Source organism: Phalacrocorax carbo, chromosome 22 (assembly GCF_963921805.1).
Source record: "Phalacrocorax carbo chromosome 22, bPhaCar2.1, whole genome shotgun sequence".
Taxonomy (NCBI): Eukaryota; Metazoa; Chordata; class Aves; order Suliformes; family Phalacrocoracidae; genus Phalacrocorax; species Phalacrocorax carbo.
In genome coordinates this window covers 8097204-8122769 of record NC_087534.1, presented here as the reverse complement: position 1 = coordinate 8122769, position 25566 = coordinate 8097204, and the positions used below count along the sequence as shown (strand labels likewise).

General features: G+C 51.4%; 2 protein-coding genes across 4 annotated transcripts in view; one reads left to right on the top strand and one right to left on the bottom strand.

The window, feature by feature from the left end:
• The window catches only part of EYA3 (EYA transcriptional coactivator and phosphatase 3), a 57712-nt gene extending 40950 nt beyond the window's left edge, over positions 1 to 16762 (top strand). For all 3 annotated transcript variants that reach the window (XM_064471393.1, XM_064471394.1, XM_064471392.1), the window contains 11 exons: positions 2542 to 2624; positions 4098 to 4281; positions 7056 to 7195; positions 9026 to 9109; positions 9716 to 9805; positions 11595 to 11653; positions 12543 to 12703; positions 14331 to 14445; positions 14873 to 14994; positions 15270 to 15370; positions 16201 to 16762. In XM_064471393.1, the coding sequence (XP_064327463.1) occupies positions 2542 to 2624; positions 4098 to 4281; positions 7056 to 7195; positions 9026 to 9109; positions 9716 to 9805; positions 11595 to 11653; positions 12543 to 12703; positions 14331 to 14445; positions 14873 to 14994; positions 15270 to 15370; positions 16201 to 16281 (1220 nt within the window). In that variant the 3' untranslated portion in view covers positions 16282 to 16762. The remainder of the gene's footprint in view (positions 1 to 2541; positions 2625 to 4097; positions 4282 to 7055; positions 7196 to 9025; positions 9110 to 9715; positions 9806 to 11594; positions 11654 to 12542; positions 12704 to 14330; positions 14446 to 14872; positions 14995 to 15269; positions 15371 to 16200) is intronic.
• Positions 16763 to 20728: 3966 nt separating this feature from the next.
• On the bottom strand, positions 20729 to 24009 carry XKR8 (XK related 8). The gene is made up of 3 exons (XM_064471250.1): positions 23496 to 24009; positions 22500 to 22696; positions 20729 to 21756 (listed from the first exon to the last, which is right to left on the bottom strand). Exons 1-3 carry the CDS (start codon positions 23924 to 23926, stop codon positions 21017 to 21019), a joined length of 1368 nt encoding a protein of 455 aa, XP_064327320.1. The 5' UTR covers positions 23927 to 24009; the 3' UTR covers positions 20729 to 21016.
• Between the last annotated feature and the right edge of the window lie 1557 nt (positions 24010 to 25566).

The window sequence follows — 25566 nt, the reverse complement described above, 5'->3', positions numbered from 1 at the left end:
AGTAAATGGCCAGATGCACTTAGTGACTGAGAATTTTGGTTTCTGTACTCACCTGAGCTATGGCCGTGGTGGTACGTTGCAGAGGCGCGAGGAGGCACCGGGAGCAACGTGGGAGGAATGGCTGCTTCTTGCCTTGCCTCTTCCTTCCCTCTGAGAGCAAAGCAGCCAAGTGAAACATAAAATGCATTAATTGCAATTTCCCTTCCCAGCACATGAAGTGGGTTGAAACATCTTTGAAAATGACTGAAGCAAAACCGAACAGGATCTGTAAGGCAGGGGAGGTAGGGATGTGAGGTCTGAGGATGAGATCTTGAAGTGGGGGAGAAAAAGAGGAGAGGAGAAGGAGTCACGGCAGCTTCAAGGCAATACTTGTGTTTGCTGGTCTTTTAAACCTGAGACCATGAAGTTGTCCCTTTTGGCACGCCCGCGCCAAACATTTTTGCATGTTTTTGGCTCATTCACAAGTAAAAAGGAACTGTCCCACAGTGCAGAAAGAATGGGTTAGTCTGTGTAGTGGGAGCTGTTTGTAACGATCTGATGTGTTACACTGTAGAGACACAGGGTAATTAAAAAATCGATGTTGGAAGGAGACCAGAGTTAAGATAAACAGTGGAGTTCATATGAGGGAGGCTGTGTTTCTACCAGAATCTCAGCACTTGGCATCTTTTTTCTGTGATTTCTTAACTTCTGTTACCTATCTCAGTGGAGAAGCAGCCTCTTCAGAGCACTACAGATGAGAATTGCTTTCTGTCTGCTCTCCGTGAAAATCTTGAGTGAAGTGGTAGAATAACCTGTCTTCTAGATAGTTCATCTCTGGCTTCATGGCAGGTTTGTTCTGCATTGGTGAGGATCTTTTCTGGAGAGCTGCTCTTTGCAGTGCCCTGGGAGGTGATATTTGCTTAAGGTAATAACAGCCTTGATCATTTCCGTAACGTGCGTAGTTGGAAGGAGCTGGGTTTGGACCCCGGCCTGTTCTCTAGCAGTTGCTTATGAGGAGTGGCTGTGACAGGTACCTTGCTCTCACAGCTGTGCTCCCAGTAGCTTCATAGCTACTGTTGGTACTTGAGTATCTTCATTGCCGTTATTGCTGTTCAGCGCAGCCTTTCTTCTTTTTCTAAATGTTCTCCCCCCTCCCCAAATTCTCTTCCATCTGTTTCTGAACACTGCTGCTCCTGTCTGTGAGGGGATTCCTGGGGCTAATTACTTACCTTCGTTTCTGCTTCCGCAGAGATGCCACCCTTCACGTTTCTCACCTCTTGTAAATACTGTGTATTTCTGCACCTCTTGTAAGATATATTTCTTTTGTTTTTCATCTTTTTTGAGGCATATTTTGGATCCATTCCTCTTTCCAGGAGCTGTTCACCAGGTAGTATCTGTGCTTGCCATAACACAACGTACATTGATTAAGAGTTCGTGGTGGGGTCTGTTTCCCTGGGGTTGAAAGACTGAAGCCTTCAGAAGCTTGAGTTTTTCAGTCTTGGGGTCAATTCTGCATGGGTGTTATTTACAGAAAGTGAGGGCTTTTCTCAGAGTGATGGTAAAGTAGGTGACACTATGGATTTCCGCAAGTCTTTTCATAAGCATCTAAAAGTGATTTTTGGTTTTATTTGTGTACAGAGGAAGAAGGTTTAGCAAAAGAAAATATTCCTTGGTGGCACCTGGTTTCGTACATCCTGACTTTGTTCATGCTGATTTTGTTATTTGTTCTCACTGATCCTTGAGGATCCCAAACCCCCTTGTGGAGTAATGTTCAATGGAGGGGCCCTGTGGTGGTAAAACCACAACATCTGCTAAATGACTGGTGTTCCCAGAAGGTTCTCTAGCAGCCTCTTCTGCGTTTTGGAAGAACCGAGTGCAGTGACATGAAGGCTATTAAACGTCTTAAAATTGATACTAACAACTACATGTCTCTAATAATTTGTCCTACAAGCTGCTGAAAAATTATTTCAGAAAGTCTCATCCCAAAAGCAGTTGTAGTCACACCGGGGTATGGGGAGATACGTTCGCTTTTCTCCAGTAGGAAGTACCCTTTTTATACTATTTGAAATATTTTTACTATGTCCTTAATTTTTTTTACCTAATTAGACTCAATATGCCAAGTCCAATGCAGAGGGAACATTTCTTATCAGAATGGATTTAAATACATTCATATCCATTTTACTGATTTATTCTGATTAATTTTCAACCACTAATAATGAACACCGGAATGTGATTGCTGTCTCCTCAAAACTTCCAGTCAGGATGTGAAACTGCTTTAATTATACTCCAGTCGCTCAGCAGGCATGGAGGGAAAAGGTTTCTGAAACATTGGAAAGCACTGTTTTCAGAGATATGCTAGCTCTCCTTCCCTGTAGGCCCAGCTGAAATGTACCTGGTTTCCAAACACACCCCAACTCTTTTCTGACTGTTACAAGCAGCGTGCTGCTGGAAGCACAAGTGCTTGCACATAAGCCTAGTAAGTACCGATTTCACAGTGTGGATTGGTCTTGTCTCTTGGGCTTTTTTAGAAGCATTTAATGCAGCAATTCTTCAATTTTACAGCATCAACTACCAATGCCAGTCCAGTCTCTACATCCTCAACTGTTGTCAATATTTCCACGTCAGCAGTAGCCAGCATCTCACAGGTAAAACTTCTTCCTTGCTATATTTACGTGCAGCATCTCCTTCGCCTTTGTTTAACACGTTGCTCAAAACTAACAAAGAAAGGCCAAATATCTGCATCACTTCAAATGAAGCACGATGGGTACTAGAGTTAGAGGGCTCAGTTGTAACTCAAAGTCAGCAAAATTACTCTTGCTGTCTTTTTGACCATAACGCTTTTCCCTTCGGCCTTTGCAGCAAACTCACTTTCTGTTCAAAGCTGTTTCCTTGTCTGCAGATCATGTGGTGAATCTTAAACAGGGTGCTGAGATCTCCGCAAGAGAGACAGCAGAGAAGAAACACTAGAACTATTTTGAGAACCAAACCTACAGGGAGGACTATAGGTGGCTATTTTTGGAATGACTTTGTTCTCCCTCAGCAAGAAAAGGAAAATAGAATGTACACAAACAAACCAAAAAAACCTCAGTAAATTAGGAGATGCATCCTGATGGTGCTAGAATAAAACAAAGTCAAGAAGTCCTGCAGCTGTCATGGAGCCCTTCCCCCTGACTGTGACCCGTGTGTAACACGTGGCAGTGTCAGCCGTTAACTGCCATTCTGAATATTTAGATATGCAAAGGAACCCTTCAGTGTCAAAACTTTGCAGAAAGAGAATATAGGAAGTGTGGGAAATGCAGTGGATGCACAAAAATCCTTGCATGCTTATGCTGTTGCTTTCTGAAGTTCTTTCATTAACATAAACTTGCTTGGAGCTGTAAGGAGGAAAAAAAATTCCTTTCAGTAGTGCAGACCAAGGTACCTGGTTCACAAATCCAGGTTGCTCTTTGAGGGAATCGGGGGTGCACAGTGTGCCTGACCTTTGGGGTGGCTGCTTTTATTACTATCAGTAGCATAAACTGAAATCCTCAATCAGAGCTTCACGTGCTCAGTGATCTCCTCCTAAATGAATAAATACTCTTCATAAATGGATGTCTTTCATTGCAGCATGTAAGGTAATTGCTTGCTGAGGTCAGGACATGAGTAAAGGCCACTTATCCTGTAGCTGTTGTGGCCAGGATTGCACCCTCAGCCAGTGCCAAGACCTTGTTTTTTGTCACTGTCAGTACATCTGGTATCAGAAAGTAAAGCGTAAGACAAAACCACAAATTCCAGGACACAGACAGTGTGGACTGATGCCGTGGCATCCACTCAGTACGCCCCTGTTACTGTCACATCATTTGTAATGAATTAATTTTTGAAGAAATGGGAGGCAGGAGTGGCCCTGTGATTGCTGGCCTCCTGTCTGCAGAACCTGCCTGTGCAGGGGTCTCTGGCGAGTCAGATCTCTCAACCCTTTTTTGGGATGTCTTACATATGTAGAAAGAAATAGCATAAAGTCAAACTGTGCTCTTGCTGGGATTTCTCTTTGACAGGCATATTCTAGCATTAAACTCATCTTAATATAGAATGTTTTCTGGAAGAAGTGTCCTATTGTAACCGATCCTTTGCTCCAACAGGAGTATCCTACGTACACGATCCTTGGCCAAAGTCAGTACCAGATGTGTTACCCGAGTTCTGGCTTTGGTGTTGTTACACCAGCAGACAGCAACACGGACAGCACGGCATTAGCAACAACTACGTATCCCACCGAGAAACCAAACGCCATGGTGCCTACACGGACAGTGCAGAGACATTCCTCCGGTAATGGCTGGATCTTTAACAGGGTGGCTACAAAATACCTGTGATAGGCAGTACAGTGTGCAGACGGGGAAAACTTCTTTCCAAAAGGTAATTGCACCACCTTTGCGTGCTGGCCGGGACAGGACATTTGCCTTCCATTGTCAGACTGCGCTTACGGTGTGAAGGTGGTGGGCCAGTGAGACTTACATACTGGAAGTCTTAGACTGCTGTGATTCAGAAAATACCTCCCACGTGCTCTGAGTGCTGTAGGGAGAGGGAATTCCGGGGTGACCTGAAGAGCCAACGGCAGCTCCCTGGGGACTGTTGATTCTGTCGTGTGCCAGGCCCGGGCTACAGTCTCAGGAGCTCATGCTAGCTCTTTCCCTCCTGCAGCCAGGTATTCAGATTACCCAACGGCCATGACATAGCTGCTGGTCCCAGTTACGCAAGTCCTCTGGGACCGCTTATGCATTTTCAAGAGCTGTAGTTCAGCTGTCGCCTCTCGATGAGTTGGTCTCTGATGTGCCCAGGAGTACATCCTTTCCCTTCTTCTGCTTCATCATGTAAACTGATTTTGAAACGACAGCTGTTCCGTGCTTTGTGTGTGAACAGATCAGCATCTGCATAGCATTAAGTTATCTGGTACTTGTCAGGGGAGAAGATTTTAGCTGGTAAGAGATGTAGAAAGTGGTTTAATTGACCATTCTAGAGAAGTCACATCTTTCACTGGCCTTTTCCACTAACGCCATGTCACGTACCAACCACAGTGGTGTTGACTAAAATTTCCTCATCAAAAACACAGTTTTCTAAACTTAACAAGGACAAGAGCAAAGGCTTAGTTCTTCTTCCGATGTCTTATGCAAGGAGTTATGAGATTCTTCCTGTGTTGTCAGTTTTAAGTTGAAATCTGCTGCCTGTTGCAAATTGGTAGGCTGGAAAAAAAAAATACACATTCTGTTCGTTTTTGATGGTGCCCTAGGTCTGGTCAGGAAGGAGTTAATGTTCTTCCTAGCAGCTCTGCTGGTGCTGTGTTTTGGATTTGTGGCTAAAGCAGTGTCCATAACACAGAGGCGTTTTGGCTACTGCGGAGCAATGCTTGTACGGTGTCAAGGCTTTCTCCCTTCCACACCACCCCCAGTGGTGGGTGGATGAGAAGGTGACACAGCTGTGGCAGCTGACCTGAGCTGACTGAAGGGATGTCCCCTACCGCATAATGTCACGTTCAGCAACAAACACTGAAGTAGAGGAAGAAGGGCAGGGAGGGGGACAGGGGAGGTTTTGCTTCCAAGGTGGCTCTTGCTTGGAGGTCGGCTGGGCATCAGCCTGCTGTGGGAGGTGGTGAGTGATTGCCTTGGCAGCACTCTGCCTTCTCCATCTTCCCAAGCCCATCAGTAGTACCTGAGCTCTGCCAAGTCCTCAAAGTCGTTCAGGCAATGTGAAAGCAGGGATGAGTGGCTGCCAGTGAGCAAAGCACACAGATCGATAGTGAAGTTCCAGACCTCTCTCACATTTACCTTATGGGTACAGACACCATGCTGTGACGTTGTCTCTCAAGAAGCATGGTGCTTCAAGCGCCTTCCTCTTTCCAGAAGCAGTTGCCCTCTAGTCGGGGTGAGCAACAGCAGATTTACCCATGTGAATTTGTTCTTATTTGGTGTTGAAAACCTAAGGAATGGTCCTGTTATCTCACAAGGCACTGGCCAGGGAATGGCCAATTGTTAATGTGTTTGGTGCCATTTTCTTAGCTCAGGAATTCTCCAAGTTCACTGTTTTGTGTGAATTTTCATAGGAATTGCAACATCTTGTCTAAAAGACCCAGGCTGAATTCAAGCTCTTCCAAGTCCCTTGTGCCCTCTGCCTTCCCGCTACAGCTCTGGTCCTGTTTCTGAACTAGTTACGCAGATGTCTGGGGTGTTAACTCTTCTGCCTGAACTGTTAATAAAGGATTCAGACAGTATCTCCCATCGTGGTTGTAACATTCTGCACATCAAAGTGTTGATTTTTTAAATTTATTTTTTATGGTGGTGCTTTACTCCTTCCTTGGGAAGGGTGTTCTCACCAGCAGCAGAATAGGATCCATAACGCACCCCTGTCCGTCATGGCCACTGTGCTTGGCCAAGTCTGCGTCTCCAGGGCCGAGATCATCCCTGTTATTCTTTCCTAATTCTTGGATAGGCCAATGGAACAGCAGTCAAAGTCTCTCTGTTTACAGTGAGCACACTGTGGACGCGTGTGTGATTAACACACTCCAGAGAACTCTGTGCGCTGACTATGGCTTTGCTTAACTCTTAGTCAAAGGCTTACAGCGGCAGTGGGGTGAGCAGTGTGTGTGGAGGTGGAGACAGCTCGCATTGTATGGTGCTGCTTGGCACAAAGGCATTTGACTAGGCCAGCAAATCTGGCAGGGGGAGGCATGGGTAGATACTTCCCTTTGTACACTCATTCCACGTTTAGGGTTTCTGGTACTCTCTCAAGAACTATTAAAAGAAACAACTGCGTAATAAAGCAGTGCCCGGGTAGAGAGACAGGCTTTAGGGTGGAGGGTGCTCCGTCTTTGGCATTGTAGCTGCAGTAGCTCAGTCCTGGTGGACTGAATTGAGGAGATAGCTGTTTTAAAATGATGGGACAAAGAAATCATGTTTTGTGTTCTAATAAGGGTTCAACTACTAGTGCATCAGTAAAGCAAAACATCTTACCTTTTGCAAGGGAGGTTTGCGGCGAAATGATATAAACTTTATGTTGGTGTGTGTTTTGGGACATGAGGGGGTGAGATCTGTGTGATTTCTTTCTTCTAGGAGATGCATCCACAAGTCCTTCATTATCAAGAGCAACAGCAAGTAAAGAGTTAGATGAGCAGTCAAGAAAAAACATCCCTGGGAAGAACAGGGGGAAGAGGAAAGCGGATACCTCCTCCTCACAGGACAGTGAACTGGAGGTAAGTAGTAATCTTGTTTTCTACAGGTAGCACTGCAGAGCAATGTGGTGGTAAGAGTCCTCCTCTGTTTCTTTCCATCCTCTCTCCATGGAAGTGGAAGGAGATAATTAGAACCATAGAATGGTTTGGGTTGGAAGGGACCTTTCAAGGCCATCCAGTCCAACCCCCCCTGCAGTGAGCAGGGACAGCTTCAACTAGACCAGGTTGCTCAGAGCCCCGTCCAACCTGACCTTGAGTGTTTCCAGGGATGGGGCATCGACGACCTCTCTGGGCAACCTGGGCTAGGGTTCCACCACCCTCAACGTAAACGATTTCTTCCTTATATCTAGTCTGAATCTTCCCTGTTTTAGTTTAAAACCATCACCCCATGTCCTATCACTACAGGCCCTGCTAAAAAGTCTGTCCCCATCTTTCTTATAGTCCCCCTTTAATCACTGAACGGTCGCAATAAGGTCTCCCCGCAGCCTTCTCTTCCCCAGGCTGAACAACCCCAACTCTCCCAGCCTGTCCTCTCAGGAGAGGGGCTCCTCGGATCATTTTTATGGCCCTTCCCTGGACCTGCTCCATGTCTGTCCTGTGCTGAGGGATAATTTGGGAAATTCCCATGACCAATGTTGTCTGAGAACTGGCCCAAATGAGTTCTTCAGTGGCTCTTGACAAGCAGCACTTAAACGGTGCCAATGGAGGAGACGTTTGGATGTCTCTAGTACAGCCTCCTGCTCAGAGTAGGGCTGTCCCCAGCACTAGAAACATGGCTTTGTGTAGCTGAGCCTTGAGAACCTCCAAGATTGGAGATCCTGTACCTGCCTAGTGATCTGTCCCAGGACTACTGCATCTACCTGGGGAAGGAGGTTTTCTGTCTCCAGCTGGAATCTCCCAAGCTGAAAATTTCCCCTTCTTTTCCCATGGTGATTTTCTGTCTGCCACTACTGAGAAGAATTTGTCTCCATCATCCTTGCAGTTCCCTTTCAATTAGTTGTGGTCTGCTATTAGATCACCCTTAGTCTCCTCTTTGCCATGATAAACCATCAGGGCTCCCTCAGCCTCTCCTCTGGGCTGCTGACCATCTTGACAGCCTTTTGCTGGCTGCTCTCTAGTTTCCTGACATACCTCTGGAACTGGGGATGCAATCTAGGGTGACTTTCCCAGGGCCAAAGGGTGAGCTAGCCCCTTCCTTCTGTCAGCTAGGCACGGTTAGTATTCTCTAGCACGCAGTTCATCTTCTCCACAGGGAGAGAGCGCTGCTGGTTCATACTGCGCCTGGTGTCCACTTGTAACCTCCAGCTCCTTCCAGCCTGGACCAACACGAGGGGTTATTCTACTTCACATGCAGAAACTGCAGTTATTGAACTTCTAGTTCCTGTTGGCCCAGTTATTAAGTTTATCAAAGCCCTTCTGTACTGAAACGCTGCTGTTCCTCACGGCAGCCAATCCCCCTACAAAGGTGTCTCTGATAAACAGCAAGGTCATTTACCTGATGCTCTCCAGATCACAGACAGCAAACTTCTACCCTAGCAGGGCTCAGAAGTTCATTAGCACTCCAAGTTTTTGCTTTTGTAACTATAAAAGCAAGAGAAGCTTTTGAAATAGTTTGACCAAGAGAGCCTTGCTCTGAGCACATAGTTGCACTGTAGCGGTACGTGAACTCCGCCACACTAAACTGAAAGGGTTTAACTAATAATGTGTTCAGCCTGTAAGATGAACATGGTCATTCATGTCTGTTAAAAGGACACTGCAACTAGCCACAAAATTAACCCTAAAACTTGCTCCTTCATTGCAGCTCCATGCTCGGACTGTCTCCACTCTAACCTGCTTTTATTCTCTGTGCAGCGAGTGTTTCTCTGGGACCTGGATGAGACCATCATAATCTTCCATTCACTTCTCACAGGGTCTTATGCCCAAAAATATGGCAAGGTAATGTTGTCTTTTCTGTGGAAGAAAAAACATATCTGTAATGCAGAAGTACATGTTAATCTTTGGAAAAGGAATAGAAAATTATATTTTGTTTTAAATGCATAAGGTGATAATTTTAACTTGTGGACATGTTGGGGCGAGGAGAAGCACTACATTTGGCTTTATACAGAGGTAGGATATGGACATCACCAACACTTCCCTTCTAACAATACAAGTCTTAAAATGTCAAATTGTTTTTATCACCATTGGGAATTACTGAGGTCACAGCACATAGTGAAAAGAAGGATTTTTTTTCTTCTTCAAAATATGTTGAAGATTTTTGAATATTTTGTTTGTGTTGCTTCTGAAAGTGCATCAGTCCCTGCTTTGCATTACTGAAGGGTGCTGTTGAATTTTGGGTGGCTCTGTTAGCAGAATACGGATTATTTTTTTTTTAATTGAGTTTAAAATACTAGGGAAATAGCAGTTCACACAATTGAATGCAGATGAAATTGCATCAGGCTTGATATATAGTGGAAACTGTGCAACATAACTGATGGAAGATTCTTCAATTTACTTCTGCCTGTAACCACAGTGAATTTACATTTTCTCTTTTTGTTTTGCCAGGATCCAACTCTAGTGATTGGCTCAGGTCTGTCAATGGAAGAGATGATTTTTGAAGTAGCTGATACTCACTTGTTCTTCAATGACTTGGAGGTACATGGGAAATGTTTTTGAAAGGCAAAACTCCACGTTACCTAGTTAGAGTCACAATGCACTGTTTGTGAGAGCAATTGTGCTTCACAGCCACTTAACGCTGAAACATGTCTGCCAAACAGAAGTGGTTCTAAGCACAACCAAATCAGAGAGGGGTACTCTTTATCTGAGACAGGCATTCTGCAGAATTCTAGTGTCACGAGCTCTCCTAGCTCTCCTATGGGCTTCTACTTGAACCTGTAAAAATAAAAAAGAGTGATCTCTGCTTTGTCTTACATTTTCATTCTGGACTGGGTAAGCACTTTGCTTTCACTGATCCTGTTTTGAAACGCAGACCAGAGATGTGGGGAAAAACTGGTTTCAGAATGTCAGTTCTCAGGGGCTTTGACTAAGCCAAGGACAGAATACGACCTGTGCATCTCGGCCAGTGTCTCAAGTAGGTTCCACGCGCTGTGTAACAGCTATGAAGGACACGCTTCTGCAGACAAGCATGCTCTATACATGGAGGTCCCACAGCACCCTCTGTTTTTCTTTCCTGCAAGCTGTCTCTGCTGCTCTCCCATTCCCATCCTGCCTCAAGGACTTCTGATCAGCTTGCGTCCTCTTTTACGCACAGTATTCTTTGCCAAATTAAATGCAGCTCACTGTTCTGCACCACTTCCACAGAAGTTGAGTCTCTGCTCTAATCATGGCAATGCCCTGTGCTGTGCTATGATATATTGTCAGGTAGTAATGGACACAGTAATGCAATCTGTACAGGAAGGTCTGAAGTTATGCCAGAATCTGGAATTAAATGGTTGGAAATAGCAGATTTTTCTTCCTTGATATGTGTCCCTGAATATGAGTCATGAACCTAAGTTGCAGAATTTACAGGGCTAGTTTAAAGCTTACGAAGGCTCAATACGAACAGCAAACAATTAATTGTGAGTGCATCACTGATGCACATCGTGGGAAAATAAGATGGTTTTGCTGATGCAAATAGAAACTTAAATGAAGTTTCCATCCATGGCTGTGTCTACTTGCAGCCGTGAACTTTGCAAAGGTAGTACTGACAGTTACCTCCCTGCCCCAGGGGGAAAAAGCAAAGCACCAAATCCAGTCTCCTGTGCTGGAAGGGTAGTCACCGATATGTCACCGCTGTGATCAACAGCAGCACTTCCTGCTGTAGGTGCTGGTTAGGAGCAGCAGAGGGAAATTCTTGAAATGGGGAAAATTCACATCTTGTCCTAAGGAGTTTGCAGTTTATCTCTGGGTTAAATCAGCTGTGCCAGGGACCAGAGTCTTGGCAGTGCCACCACGCTGGCGTTTCACTGCAGGGCGTGGGGGGTGACTCTCCGGTAGTGGCTCTGACCATTATGTTGGTGAAATGGAGTATCGATACTTGACCAGATAACGTGGTTTGGGGATATTTTTAGTATCGTTTGCTTTGTTTTTGTGAAACGGCAGAAGTGTTTCAAATGACAAGTCAGCTTTGAGTCCAACCTGCTTAGGGAGGTTTGACGTTCCTTTTTTGCAGACAACTCGAAATGTCATAGAAGCATGTTTTTTCAGACTTTTCTGGTACTTCAAATCCCAGTTTTGGCAAAGACCTGTAGGTGCTGAGAAGTAAAAGCTATTACTGGGAGACAAAACTAATGGAAGATACGTATAGGTTTGTGGGAGCAGTATGGCATGGCTTGTTGCTGTTGGGAAATGAGAGGGGTTTTTTTTATATCACGCTTTCTGTAATCTGCAAAGTTCAGGGTATTTCTGGTTTACAACAGTGTGACTTTATTTTTTTCCTAAACAGGAGTGTGACCAGGTACACATAGAAGATGTGGCATCTGATGACAATGGCCAAGACCTAAGGTGGTGTACTGATGAATGCATGAAATGTAGAGCCGATGGAATCTGGTTTTTGTGGGGACTTCAAACCCAAATGGGGTTCAGGGGTGGAGGTCAGCATTGTGCAGGGGATGAAACTTGGCAAACGGCGTTTGTTTGCTGGGTGGTATTTCTTCGAAGACCTACGAAACTTAAGACTTTCAGAATTACAGTGTGAATTATACAGTCCACTGTTGAATGTTGCCTGTGCTCTCAATGGCATGTCATGAACCAACACTCCAAACCCCACAGTCTTGACCTTTGAAAGTCTCCCTGTGGTTTGCATCCCTCTGGGAGCTGATTGTGTACGCTGTCAGGCAGGGTGAGGCTGAGTTTTCTCTCACATTAATGAGCTGAACTGGCTCGTGGAAAGGTCTGAGAATTGCCTGTCAGGGAGAAAGAAATACGGGGAAAGTAGTGAAGCAGGACCTGCTTCTTGCAGTTGTGAGTTGGTAACGCAGCTCATGAGCTTGTGGAGCTGCAGTTGTGATGTAAAGACACGGATGTTATGCTTGGGAAATACTATTGCTGGGGTTTATCGCTGCAGGGTGAGAAAGGGGTTAGTGGGAAGGATGCTCTGTATTGCAGAAGAGCGGGCAGTCAAAGAGCAAGGGAAGGGCTTGTAGTGGAGGATGAGTTGAATCAGTACAATTCAGTGCAGCAGTTCAGAACCAGCGGCAAATGTAGCTGGCTGTCAGAGCACGTTGCCCGTAGAAGCCGGTCTCTGCTTTTGGGGTGCAGCAGTGGTTGTGCCCGCTTCCCCTCCGACGTGCTTTTCTAGCTGCTGTCAGAGCTGAAGTCTGCAGCCCGGCCAGAAAAGCTGCAGAGGCTCTGCTGCTGTAGCACACGTAACAGATCTGCTCTTCTGAAATAGCAACTACAATTTCTCCACGGATGGCTTCAGTGGCTCAGGAAGTAACGCAAATCACGGCTCATCAGTGGGTGTCCAGGGTGGAGTGGACTGGATGCGGAAACTGGCCTTCCGCTACCGCAGGGTACGAGAGATCTACGACAAATACAAAACTAATGTTGGAGGTGAGTGTTCGCCTGCACTGATATCTGAGTGCTAAACAGAGTTTGTGGTGCCAGGCTCTGTCCTTCCTCAGAGCTTTTGCTTTCCTGAATGTTTGGACATGAAAAGTAACCGTTCTCCTAGTGCTAAATGGGATCAAATCTCTGTGGAATCTAAGAGGGTACGTCTTCCAAAACTGAATGGCATGCCAGTGCGGTCTGTGCGTTACCGTGTGGGTGGGCTGGTGGTCAGTCAGTCCTGTATGTAAGAGAAAATTTTGGTGCAAACAGTGTCCCTTTGCTTATTTTCTATGAAAGGCTGCCTGCCACTGCTTAGGATGGGCCCAAATGACTTACATATCATGCTGCTTAGGAGGTCTTTTCACTGATGTGATATTTTCACAGAAATCTGTCTCTTATCATGCCATTGTTAAGAAATACAGCATTCCCCCTTCTGGCTGCTGTGCTCGTAGCCTGACGTGACATCTCTACCATCTGTTCACAAAGTCACTTTGGTGACTAGTGACCAAGTCTTCTAGTTTTGCTTCTCCTCCAATGCTGATGTAGTAATAATGATGCAAACTACAGATATCAAATGTAGACAAGTTTTCTCTTTAGTCTGAATCTTGGCATTGACACCCCTGGGAAAGGGGGGCTGCTGGAGCAGCTTGCCTGGCAGGGCGGCTCGGCCTCATGGGTCGTGCATTTGGATACCCTTTGCTGATGCAAAAAAAAAATGTGGTAGAATGTTTTCTTGGACATATTTTCTGAAAAACAGGTGTTCAAATCAATAACCTTCAGCCTTAGAAGTCTGTCAGTGTAAGCCTGCGTTTCAGTATGCTGCAGGGACCTTATTTCTGGTAGGGATCAGACCATTACCCATATTTTGCACATGGGAAACCTGGATGCAGATTTTTGCAGGACCTGTCTAAGACCCATGGTAGAGCAGTCGGCAGAGCAGCCCAGCACAGCGGGTCCCTCCCTGGCCCCGTTGTCAGAGGACTGGTGTTCTTCAGGGCTGGAGCGAGGTGGGGGGTTCACACGTCGTGGCTGGAAATGGGGTGGAGAGAGGTTCGGGCTCAAGCTGCTCCTTCCTCCTTGTATTTCCTGATGGGAGCAGGACTGAGTGTATGGGCACCATTTCTGGCTGCTTTCAATACAGAACTGGATGCTTTGAGAAAACGATACCTAAAAGGGATAAAAAATATGGGGATTTAAAAAAAAAAAGGGGGTTAAAAAAGGTATCTAAAGGGTTAAAGTGGAAAGGGTCCTTGGGGTGTCGGAAGTGAGAGAGGGTGACTGCAGGAGTTCCTTCCTCTGTTGTCTGTGGCCTTGGATAACACCTCTTGCCACGAGTGCTTTGCACAGGAGAAATGCGTTTTGTTGCACATATCCTGAGAAACGGCTTGAAATAATCGGAGAAAAGTATCTGCCCGATTCCCCACAGCCAGAGCCACAGATGGGTGTCTGGGCTCAGCCAGCTCCGTGGAAGCTGGTTTCTCCTGTTGCCTTGAGACAGTCTCGGCTTTCAGATGCCTTCAGTACCATGCGATTTACTGCAGAACAGGCAGCTGTTAGATGGAGCGATGGCACTCTCTCTCTGTTGGACTTGCCAGCTCAGCTGGGGATGCTTGTGTTGTTTGCCTTCCAGGCCTTCTTAGCCCGCAGAAGAGGGAAGCTCTGCAGCGACTAAGGACCGATATAGAAGTGCTGACCGATTCCTGGCTGGAAACTGCATTAAAGTCCCTGCTACTCATACAGTCCAGGTATGGAAACTGGAAATGTGTATGCTGCTTCCTCGGCCCTTTCTCTCACTTAGATTTGCATGCAGTCCTTGGTGCAGTGGTGTCCGTAGGTAATGCTGCTGCTTGTCCCGGGTGCTGGGAAGCAGAGTGAGCGAGTGCAGGGCTCCACTCCTGAGCACCCCTTGGGATTTTTCTGCTGCAACGTCTGTTCGTAAGGAGGTCCCTTTAATAGAGCTGTGCTCACAAAATTGCATTTCTGCCAGAGAATTTCTGTTTAAAACAAAAAAGAAACAAGCAAAAACCACTCATCAAAATCTTGGCTTAAAAAGCCTCTTGAAAGCAGGACAACAGAGCACGGGGCGCTCTGGAAAGCCACGCGAGCTGTCCAGAGCAGGCCTCAGCACCACTGGCCAGAGATACGCTTTTACAAATGTTTTTCTTCTTTTAGAAAAAACTGTGTGAACATCCTGATCACAACCACCCAACTGGTGCCAGCTCTTGCCAAAGTTCTCTTGTATGGATTGGGCGAGGTGTTTCCCATTGAAAATATTTATAGTGCTACAAAAATAGGTAAGGAGTTGTGCTGGGTGCCTGGCACTGAGGCGTCTGCTGCGGGTTAGCTGGGATTTTTACACAGGAAATACAATTTCTGCAGCTGAGCAGCCCCCGTGGCGGCTGTGGTTCAGCTGGCTGGGTAGTAGTGGTGGCTTTTGGCCTCTCGAGCTGAACTGGATGTTGCCCCCTTCCCAGAACAAGAATGTGTTTCTGTACTGGGAAGAAGGGACTTGTTCAGGCTTCTGTTACTCTCTGCGTAGCGCTTATTATAGTGGGATTGTCTTTGGCAGGTAAAGAGAGCTGTTTTGAAAGGATCGTGTCTCGGTTTGGAAAGAAGGTGACCTATGTGGTAATTGGAGATGGCCGTGACGAAGAGGTTGCAGCTAAGCAGGTGGGTTTCTGACTCTGCAGAGGTGGCATGTGGCTGGATGCAAAGGGATGTTACTGCAGTGGTCGTCATCTGCAGACACTTTCCAGGGCTGAACTCTTCAGACCAGGGGCAGCCAGGAGGAAACTGCCTTTGATGCAAGGGATCTTCCACTACGTTAAGATGGGGAGTTTTCTGACTCCTTGGTGTTTAAAGTTTCTGTTTCATTCTTAAGGATTGTGTATAACAGTGTCCCTGTAAAACAGTACCTTGATGCAGCATGTCTTGATCATAGCATGCAGCTGTCAGTTAGGGTAACGTGGTTTCTCAGAAGCATGGAGGGAGTCAGGACTCGGCTGCCAGCAGTCAGATCAGTACACAGCGTGTACTGTTAGTCTGAATTACAAACAAGGAGCAGTTTGGGTGATGTGGGCCGGCCTGGACAGGCGAGTCAGTCATGCTGACGGCAGTGGAGTGCATAGATTCCTGTCAGGACGTCGCCTCACGTGCTTCACGCTGTCTGCCATGTGCCGGAGGCATCATCGACACAGGTTCCCTGGGAGCCCTTGGAAGGCTTTCCTGGGTGAAGCAGCAGCTCGCAGCTGAGCGCTGAGGTTTCCATCACGAGCATGCAAAGCACATGGTAGTGCCAGTGCCTGCCGTAAACAGATGTGCAGATAAGATAGACTTTGGATACTGATGTGCATGTGGCTGAAGCCCTTCCTGAACACGGTGCATGCAGTCAGTGCTGTCACAAATGCTGTATTGCACAGCCCTGCAGGTGCACCTTGGCTGCTCCCACCTGGCTGTAAAATCACACCGATAAACCTGCCTCTGTCCGCTCTCTCTTACAGCACAACATGCCTTTCTGGAGGATCACAAACCATGCAGATCTCGTGTCCCTTCACCAAGCCCTCGAGTTAGACTTCCTGTAAGAAGTTGGGGCAAAGGTGTGGCTGCAGCTCCTGCAAGCTCCTTCCGCCGCTGGGGAGGCAGAAATCTCACACGTTTGGGGACTCGCTTTTCAGCTTGATGAAGAAAACAAACCTAATGCAAACTGTACAGTAAAACATGACACCAGGTTATTTCCTCAGGAGTACGGGCCCCGCCAGGTACAAAGGCATCGTATGAAGAAGCACTAGACTCAGTAGAGCTAGAGCTTGTCTGAAGAAGAGGCTTAGAGAAGCCAGCTGAATTCCTCTGGCAGGTAGTCTCCAGAGGGAGGGGGTGATACAACAGCTGAAGTATTTGTAAGAGCCTTCTCCTTTCTATTCAACTTAGATGTAGAACCCAAGTAAACACAAAACCTTATTTTTATAGAAAAATACTGATGGCAGAGCTGAACCTCCCTTGTTTTGCAAAGCCAAAAAGAGCTGGTTTTTTCTATAGGAAATGTTAATGAAAATGTCAAAAATACCTCTGTTGCTGTGAAATGTGTCCTCTCTCCTTCCCTGGGTGTTCAAAGCAGTTAATTACAATGTCCTTATGTTGTTTCCTCCACATGGGATTACTGGAAAATAGAGAAGGGAATGTTTCAGGGGTACGAGGGTTCCTGGCAGAGGAGAGTGTTGGTGTTCTGAGTTGATCCTGGTGGCTCCTCGTCAGTGTGTGCACAAGCCCTGTTAACGGGCAGATGGTTGGATTCCAGCTATCTGTGACCCAGACGGCAGATCCCACTGGTTTTCCCTAGAAAGGAAAACAAAACTGCTTATGAACATTAGATACGGCACAACGCTGTCGCAGACTGCTTAGATCTGAACAGGGTCCTTGTCTGGACAAGGAATAATTTGAGAAACCTAAATCCTCACAAATGTTACAAAGAAGGGTTATTAACCTTCACCTCGGCTTTCTGACTCTGTTTGTGAGAGTAAGTTCCTTTTAGTAGAATCAGATTCAATTTTCTTGTATTCTTCATTGCATTAGCCTAACTACATAGTTAGAAACAAAATCCTCGTTAAGAGGGACTTAATTTTCTAAGACACTGTGACTTGGCAGCCTGGAGCATACTGGCCTTGGGGGTGATGGTGACACTGATTTTTCTGCTACCAGCTTGGAAAAAAAGGCTGGAGTCAGTGACCTGCAGTGCCACCAGCCAGAAACAGCCAGCTGGAGATGGGGGGCTTGGCACGGAGTGCTGGTTTTGTGCCAGGTCAGGCTGTGTTCAGTGGTATCTGCCTCCTCCCTGTACCCCAATGGCACCAAATCAGCAGGTGCCAGATGCCTGCCGCACCCCGCCGCACACCTCTGCTGCTCCTGCTGAGCCAAAGGCTGCCCCTGCGCCCAAACCTCTCCAGGTCTCTGGTCTCCAGCTCAGCATCACCCATCTCAGACCCACGGGGGACTGGTCTGAAAGCTTGTCACTTCAGGGAGGACGCTGAGCCACTCAGGCCATGCCCACAGAAGCAGGGGATGCGTTTGCTGCATTCCTTCCATGGCATTTGTCAATGAGGAGTGATTTCCATCAGTGCTGGGGAGTTGCTGGGCCAGCTCAGCACGTGCTCTGCTGTGCCCTGGGAGCGTCTGTGCCACTGTCCCGTCACCCCTGTGGAGAAGGTGCCTAGGACAAGGGCTTTGATCCCAGAGGTGAAGGACTGGACGCAGAGGTCTCTGTTTCGCATGTTCCTTGCTCCAGTTTTGCCTTTTTTTTTTTTTTTTAATTAGAGGAGTTTGTCTTTCTCCAAGGTGGTCACAGGAGTCCAAGCAGTCTGCCTTCCATCCAGCTCCTTGCTAGGTGTTGGCAATGTGCTCTGAGCTCCTGCAGACGCTCTGGGTCTGCACATTTCCCCAGGACCTCTGCGTCAGGAGCGTGCCACCTGTGTAGAAGCTGCTGCCTGCCAGCAGCGTGGCCTCTTGTCCCATTAGAAAAATCTGAGGAGCCGATTTCTGCCATGGGTGTCCTGGACAGCCCAGTGGAGGGGCTGCCTTTTGGCTGCCCTGACAGCTGCTGCTCCTCGCACAGCTGCTGGCCCAGCAGAGCTGCTGGAGCAAGTTGGGACCGTGCTGGGTCTGAAGAGGAGCAGGAGCCCGCGGGGAATGTTCTCCCATCAGCCGCGTACACAAGAGGGAGAGCTCAGGTGTGTTGCTGGGTGTTCCCATGTGGCTGGGGCAGCCCGTGTAGGCGTGTGCTGGTGTTTCACAGCAGCGTGGGCCCTGTGCAGAGCAGGGACAGTTGCTGCAGGGCTACGGCTCCGTTTCTGCTGTGTCCACGAAGAGTCCAGTTCATCTGGGGTCTCTGTGAAGTGCCGTTACTGCGTCAGCTGAGCAGCGACCTGTTGCTCCCAGGGTCTGCGGTTACCAGACGATCAGGACTGCTTTGCAGTCACGGAGGAGGCTCTGCTGGATCCTGAGCATCTCTGTGGGGCCCCAACCCGTCCAAAGGTCTCCTGTAAGCGGACTTGGGAGACGTGGGAGACATCCCAGCCTGTGGAACAGTCTCTTTGGAGCACGTCTCCTACTCCAGCTGGCTGACTAAAACCTGTGCCTTAACCTCGCCCCATCCGGCGTGGCTGAGCAGCCCCTTTGCTTCACTAATGTCCAAAGCATCTTGCAGAGAGCTGTGCTGGCCCGCGTGGGGAGGGATGTGTTTTGCCCAGGCACTTGCGGCGTGTGCTGGAGCCAAGGTACCCAGCAGCTGGCTGGCTTTGCTTCAAGTTTTCAGGAGTTTTAAGGAAATTTTAAGATGTCAGCAAAATTTTAGCTGCGTGCAGAACTCTTGCAGCCGGTGACATTTCATACTATTTATATGATGGGTCCTTGAATGTATGTAAAGTACTTTTATAACAGGGGCTTGATGGTACATTTCTGTGTTTAATAAAAGTTGACCTGGCTATTTTATTTTTTTCCCTCTGCTGGCTAAATTTAAGATGTTTCCTGTCTCTCATGTGGCAGGAACAGCATCTCTCTCCAAGCATTGATTTTTTTCATCTGGCTCTGCTCTTCTGTTATCCCTGACCTGGCTGTAGCTGAACTGGTAACAAACCTGAATGCCTGAAGGACAGCCTTGCTGGCCTAGGGCGTGGAAGCAGAGCCAGCCTGGGTGCTGCGGGCCTCCCCTCCAGCTCCGCCGCAGCTGTGGAGGCATGAGAAAAAAACAAAAAAAACGCAACTACCTAATCCACTAATATTTGCTGCCTCCAGGAACCCTGGGTGAGATGAACGTGCTGGTGCTCATGGAAAGCAGCCAGACCCCCAGTGGCCTCAGCAGCCCTCGCTGCATCCCAGACCCTCAGCAGAGGAGCCCTGGGCGCTGCTGGCTGCAGAGCCTTTGCCCGTCTGTGTAATGGGAACCATCCTATGAACTGGAAAAAAAATAAAATATTTTCTATAGTTGCTGCTTCAGCCTGTTTTTTTGACAGCCCTGGTCCCCGCGGCAGCCTGGGCTGGGCTTGGTGGCACTGATGGCGTTTGGGGCAGCGGCGCCGCAGGTCGCAGCGCAGCCACTGGCACAGGCAGCTGCTGAGACCCCGATGACCCGGGGCCTCCGCGGGAGCCAGCGGCTGGGGCTCCTTGGCTCTGCTGTGCGTGCAGGGGAGGCCCACGGTGCTGCAACAGTCCCACACAAACCCTCCCTTCCCTTCTTTTGCACAAGCCCAACAAACGGCCCTCCTCCCACCCTCTGCTGTGTTGCCCCTGTCCTTGGCCACGGGCTTGTCTTGGTGCAGGAACAGCTGTGAAACAAGCATTTCAGAGACGCCTCCAGCTGCAGCCGCCTGCCTCCCCTGCCCTGCCGCGGGGCGGGGTCCCCCTCCTGGGACAGGGTCCTGCTGGGAGCAGGGGCCAGAGGCAAGGGAACGGGCCAAGAGCCAGCGCCGTGGCAGCGGGATGGGCCGTGGTTGCTGGCTGGGCAACAGCAAGAAGAGCCAGGGCCATTCTGGGGCCTGCTCGGGTTTTGGCAGCAAACTGGGGGCAGCCCCGCCTGGGACGCAGCGGGTGGCCTGCAGCAGGAAGGGAAAAGCAGGAAGGGACCCAGCAAACAAGGCAAAGGGCCGAACCAACGTTTCTGTCCATGGCGAGGCCACACTGGAGCGTGCGTCCCTGTTTCTGAAGGGGCAAAGCACTGTGCCAAGGCAGGGGCACAGCCCCCTGTACCATCCTGCAACACCCCCCCAGGGCGCAGGCACCCCACTGCTCCCGCCCACCTAGCGCAGGGGAATCCCTGCCTCCTTCCCCACCCCTCCCTGAGCACGGTGATAACGGGTCCTCTTTGACCACAAGAGCAAAACAGGAGAAGGAAGAAAATCCTGGCTGGAAACAGAAAGCCCCGATAGCTGCTGCCAGGGAGGGAACAAACTCTCCCCCACCAGCACCCCCCTCCCCACGTGCCCACAGCGACAGCAGCCCCAGGAGAGGTACAGACAGAGAGAATGGACCCGTGGGGACTTTTTGTTTCCTGGTTGTTGGTTTTTTTTTTTAAAAAAGCTAATAATAAATAACAAAAGAAGATGACCATGGCAGTGCAGCCACAACACGCTGGACAACCCACGAACACCATGGCTCCCCCTGAGGGCGCAGCCATGGGAGCTGTGCCATGTGCCTCGCCGGGTGCTAGCACATCACCCCTGGTTTCGGCCAAGTCCGTCCAGCTGCCTGAAACAACAGCCTTGGGGTGCAGAACCGGGAGCAGGACTAGCAAATCTATCTCCCTGGCAAGTCACTTTGGAGGAGCCGGCCTCAGACAGCTGACTCAACAGCAGCAGCCCCATTCAGGAAGCACTGCCTCGCCAGCCGGGGGATGGAAAACTGTGTCTGGGCCAGCCACTGCATCCGTCTGTTTACGAGGTGTGGCACCGAGAGCGAGCAGAACCCCAGCCCATCGCTCCCCCTGTTGGCATCCACCTCGTCATAGCCACCTTCTTGCTGCGCCCACACATTGGGGTGAAGCCACTTGTAGTAGGTGACTCTGAGCACCAGCCCCAGCAGATAGCAGGGCAGGGCAGCAGAGACCACTGGCACGAGGTACGAGTCGTTGTCAGATGGGGACCGGCACCAAAGCCAGGACAGGGCCAGCATCATGCTGTCTACCAGGATGAAGCCGTGATAGATGATGCTGCGGTACAGCGTCCTCCCCTGCGCCACGTTGAACCAGCTGAAGTAGAGGATCACGGCCACTATGGCCCGGTAGAGCTGCTCGGCGCCAGGTGACTCCATGAAGTCTGTGCCCTGCAGGCTGACCCAGAGGAACATCGCCAGCCACACGAGCGGGAAGTGGACAGCCATGCCGTAGGGCCAGAGCAGGGCAAAGAGGGTGACCGTGAGGATGCGGGGGCAGATGAGGAAGAGGTTCCACAGGAAGTAGATGATGGAGGAGCCCAGGCTTAGCTTGTACTTGTCCTGCAAGAAGGAGCGGAGGGACTGGTGGTAGTCCAGTAGAGACCAGGTCACGCACAGGAACGCGGTGCAGAGCCCCAGTCCTGCAAACACAAGGGCGGAGATGCTGAGGGCAGATTGAGGAGGGCCGAGCCCAGCTCAAGCCTCCTCCCACCCAGCATTGCTAAAATGAGCTTCCCACCAGCTCGCACGCAGAGGGTCAGAGCCTCAGCACCTGTGTCTCTCCCCCTGCCTTCCGTCCTCCCCAAGGAGGCGGCAGCTGGTGCCCAGCCTTGCCCAGGAGATGGGGAAGAAGCGACGGGGCTGAGCAGCTCTGCAGAGCCTGTCCCCAGGCAGGGAAGCTCCCATCCCACACGGGCAGGAGGGGAGCACTGGCTCCACCCGACCAGCATGTGACTGGGCTCCCATTTCACTGCGGTGGCACTTGCTGCCCACCCCCGGATGAGCACCAAAGCAACTCATCAGTGGCCTGTGCTCCACCTTCCGTCTGCACCCACAACAGCATCTCCCCCTCCCCAGCAGGCTCCCGATTTCTCTCCTGACCCTCAGCCTCTCCTGGGGTACTTAGGGCACCCCACTTCAACCCTCCCACCCCAAGCCCAGCACAGTCCACTGGGACACGCGAGTGCGGGACTGGGGTCCACTCTCCTGTGTGTCAAGGGAAGGAGTGGCCTTGGAGAAGAATGACACCTCAAGCAAGGACAGACAAAGCATCCTGCTGAGTCCTGCAGCCCCTGGGCAGCCCACGCGGGCTGTCCCATCCAAGCTTGCTCTGACCTGAAGCCTGCGCCCCCGCAGCCCCTCTCCCCTGCCCCACACCCCTCACCCTGGGAGGGCTCTGCCTTGTTTGTCCGCAAGATAACATAGAGGAGCAAGATGAGCTGCGGGGTGTTCTCCAGGAAGGTCTCGAAGAGGCGCAGCATGCTGATGTCATGGGAGAGGAAGGCCATGCGGCTCTGCTCCTCCTCCTCCTCCGCCTTCGCCCAGCACACCTTCCAGCCCACCTTCAGAGCATAGAGGCACCTGTGTGGGGACCCGGCCAGCAGTGAGGGGCTGCTGGGTGGCGACGCAGCGCACCCCCAGTCCTCATGCTGCCCTGGCAGGACAACTTAAAACACTCTGATCTGTGCTCAGAGCACACACCCCCCTTCCTAAGCCAAGCACTGCGTGATGCCCAAGTGTGAAACCGAGCAGAGCATCATCCTTCACAGATGCTGCCAGATTATCTCCTTCCCCCAGCGGGAGGCACGGCACAGCTGTGCCGCTTTCCAAGATAGCCAGGAGAGAGAAGGACTCTTGACAAGACAAGAGACTCGGTTTTGTTTGGAGCATCCACCGCACCTGCGGGCTCTGACTCCTGGCCCGGTTTGGCAGGAGGCCTCCGGCAGCGGTGACAGCACCAGGAGACTGAGCAAAGCTGGTGCTTTAGGACGTGGGTGGGAAACTCCAGCTGGAGGAATGCTGGTGGCTCCCACCGAGGCGATTCCACCTGGCTCCAACCCGGGGGGGCCCTTGGACATCCCAACACCCAGGGATGGGCGAGATGGGCCCACGCGCCCCCCCCCCATCCACAGGTGTCGGCACGTCCAAGGGGGTTCCCAGGCAGAGCAGCAGCTGCAGGGGGTCAGGCCCGCGCTGCCCCGCAGCAGACGGGCGAGGGGGGCAGCCTGGGACGGCGGGAGCGACGCTGGGGGTGCCCGGGGTTGGGGCGGGGCCTACCGGGGGGTGCCCGGGGCGGGGGGCTGCCGGGAGTACCCGTGGTTGCGGCGCGAGGTACCGGGGGGGCGCCCGGGGTTGGGGCGGGGGGGGGGGGGCACTGCACCTGAAGAAGAAGCCGAGCTGGAGAAGGTGGAGGGCGGCGAGCAGCCACGGCGGCACGGCGGGGCGCAGGGCGGGCGGGTCGGCGCGGAGCCAGAGCCAGCTGCAGGCCTGGGTGGCGACCGAGGCGGCGGCCAGCAGGGCCAGGGCCAGCGCGGCCCAGCCGGGCTGCCCGTCCCGCGCGTACCCCGCCGCCACCCACCCATCGGCGGCCACGTCCAGCGCCGCCGCCGCCGCCCCCGCCGCCGCCAGCGCCAGCTGCAGCGGCCCGAACCGCGGCGGGGCGGCCATCGGTGGGGCGGGGCCCCACACGGACAGCGCCGCTTCCCCGCCGGCCCCGCCCCCGGCAGCTCCCGCCGCCGCCGCGGGGTGGGGGGCGGGGACGCTCTCGCCCCTTCCCGGGCGGGGGCGCCCCCCGGCCCGGGACCCTCCCATCACGGCGCGACCCGCGCAGGGTCTTTGCTCCCCCTCGCGAGAAAAATCACATCCCGGAGCGGCGTGTCACGGAATCCCAGACTGGCGGGGCTGGAAGGGTCCTCGGGAGCTCACCCCGTCCCACCCCTGCTGGAGCAGGCACCCCCAGAGCAGGGGCACAGGGCCGCGGCCAGGCGGGGGGTGAATGTCTCCAGGGAAGGGACCCCACAGCCTCTCTGGGCAGCCTGTGCCCCTGCTCTGGCACCCGCACAGGGAAGGGGTTTGTCCTCATGTTCAGGGGGAGCTTCCCGTGTTCCAGCTTGTGCCCGTGGCCCCTTGGCCTGGCGTTGGGCACCGCTGAAAAGAGCCCGGCCCCATCCACCTGACACCCGCCCTTCAGATATTGATAAGCATTGATGAGATCCCCCCTCAGCCTTCTCTTCTCCAGGCTGAACAAGCCCAGGTCTCTCAGCCTTTCCTCACCAGGGAGATGCTCCAGCCCCTGATCACCTCCGTAGCTCTCCGCTGGCCTCTCTCCAGCAGTTCCCTGCCCTTCTTGAACTGGGGGGCCCAGAACTGGACGCAGCACCTCAGAGTGGCCTCACTGGGCAGAGCAGAGGGGGAGGAGAACCTCCCTCGCCCTGCTGCCCACACTCCTTTCCATGCCCCCCAGGACACCGCTGGCCCCCTTGGCCCCAAGGGCCCGGTGCTGGCTCAGGGTCACCTCGCTGCCCCCCAGCACCCCCAGGGCCTCTCAGCAGAGCCGCTCTCCAGCAGGTCCCCCCCAGCCTGTGCTGGTGCGGGGGGCTGTTCCTCCCCAGGGGCAGGGCCCTGCACTGGCTCCTGTTGAATTCCCTGAGGCTCCCCTGGGCCCAGCTCTCCAGCCTGCCCAGCCCTCGCTGGGTGCCAGCACAGCCCTCCGGCACATCAGCCGCTCCTCCCAGCTTGGGATCACCAGCAAACTTGCTGAGGGGACGCTCTGCCCCTTCGCCCAGGGCATTGATGAATGTGTTGAGCAGGACTGGACCCAGCACAGACCCCTGGGGAACACCACTAGTTATGGGCCTCCAACCAGACCCTGTGCCCTTGATCACGACCCTCTGAGCTCTGCTGTTCAGCCAGTTCCCATTCATCCAACCCACACTTCCTCAGCTTGTCCGTGATGATGTGATGGGAGACAGCGTCAAAAGCCTTTCTGAAGTTGAGGTAAAGAACACCCACTGCTCTCCCCTCATCTCCCCAGCCAGTCACGCCATCACAGAAGGCTGCCAGGTTGGTCAAGCATGATCTTCCCTTGGTGAAGCCATGGGTGTCAGCACGCCTGACACTTATCCCCCACACCCTGCAGTGCTGGCCCCCTGGCCCCCCGCAGGCCACCCCCCTGCACCTGCAGCCCTACACGAGGCCCTGCAGCACCCCACCACGCATCTCCCTGTAACCCCCACCGGGGAGGCTGCCACCAAACAAACCAGGGGATCAACAGCAATCAAAGATGCCGGGTTGGGAACTGACAGCTTTGTAGCCCTCTTCCAAACATAACTATTTCAGGACACGGCAACGCCCAGAATCACCACGCGTCTCCACCCATTCCCTCCGGGCCTGCGTTTGCGGTGGGGATTGCTAGTGAAGGGGCTGGAGGGGAGAGGGGTGCAGGGCCAGCC

Coding starts and splice junctions, on each gene's coding strand:
- XKR8 (XM_064471250.1), bottom strand. CDS start 23,926: ATGGGAGGGTCCCGGGCCGGGGGGCGCCCCCGCCCGGGAAGGGGCGAG. Junction 22,697..23,495: donor CAGCTCGGCTTCTTCTTCAG/GTGCAGTGCCCC, acceptor GTCCCCACACAG/GTGCCTCTATGCTCTGAAGG. Junction 21,757..22,499: donor CAAGGCAGAGCCCTCCCAGG/GTGAGGGGTGTG, acceptor TTGTGTTTGCAG/GACTGGGGCTCTGCACCGCG.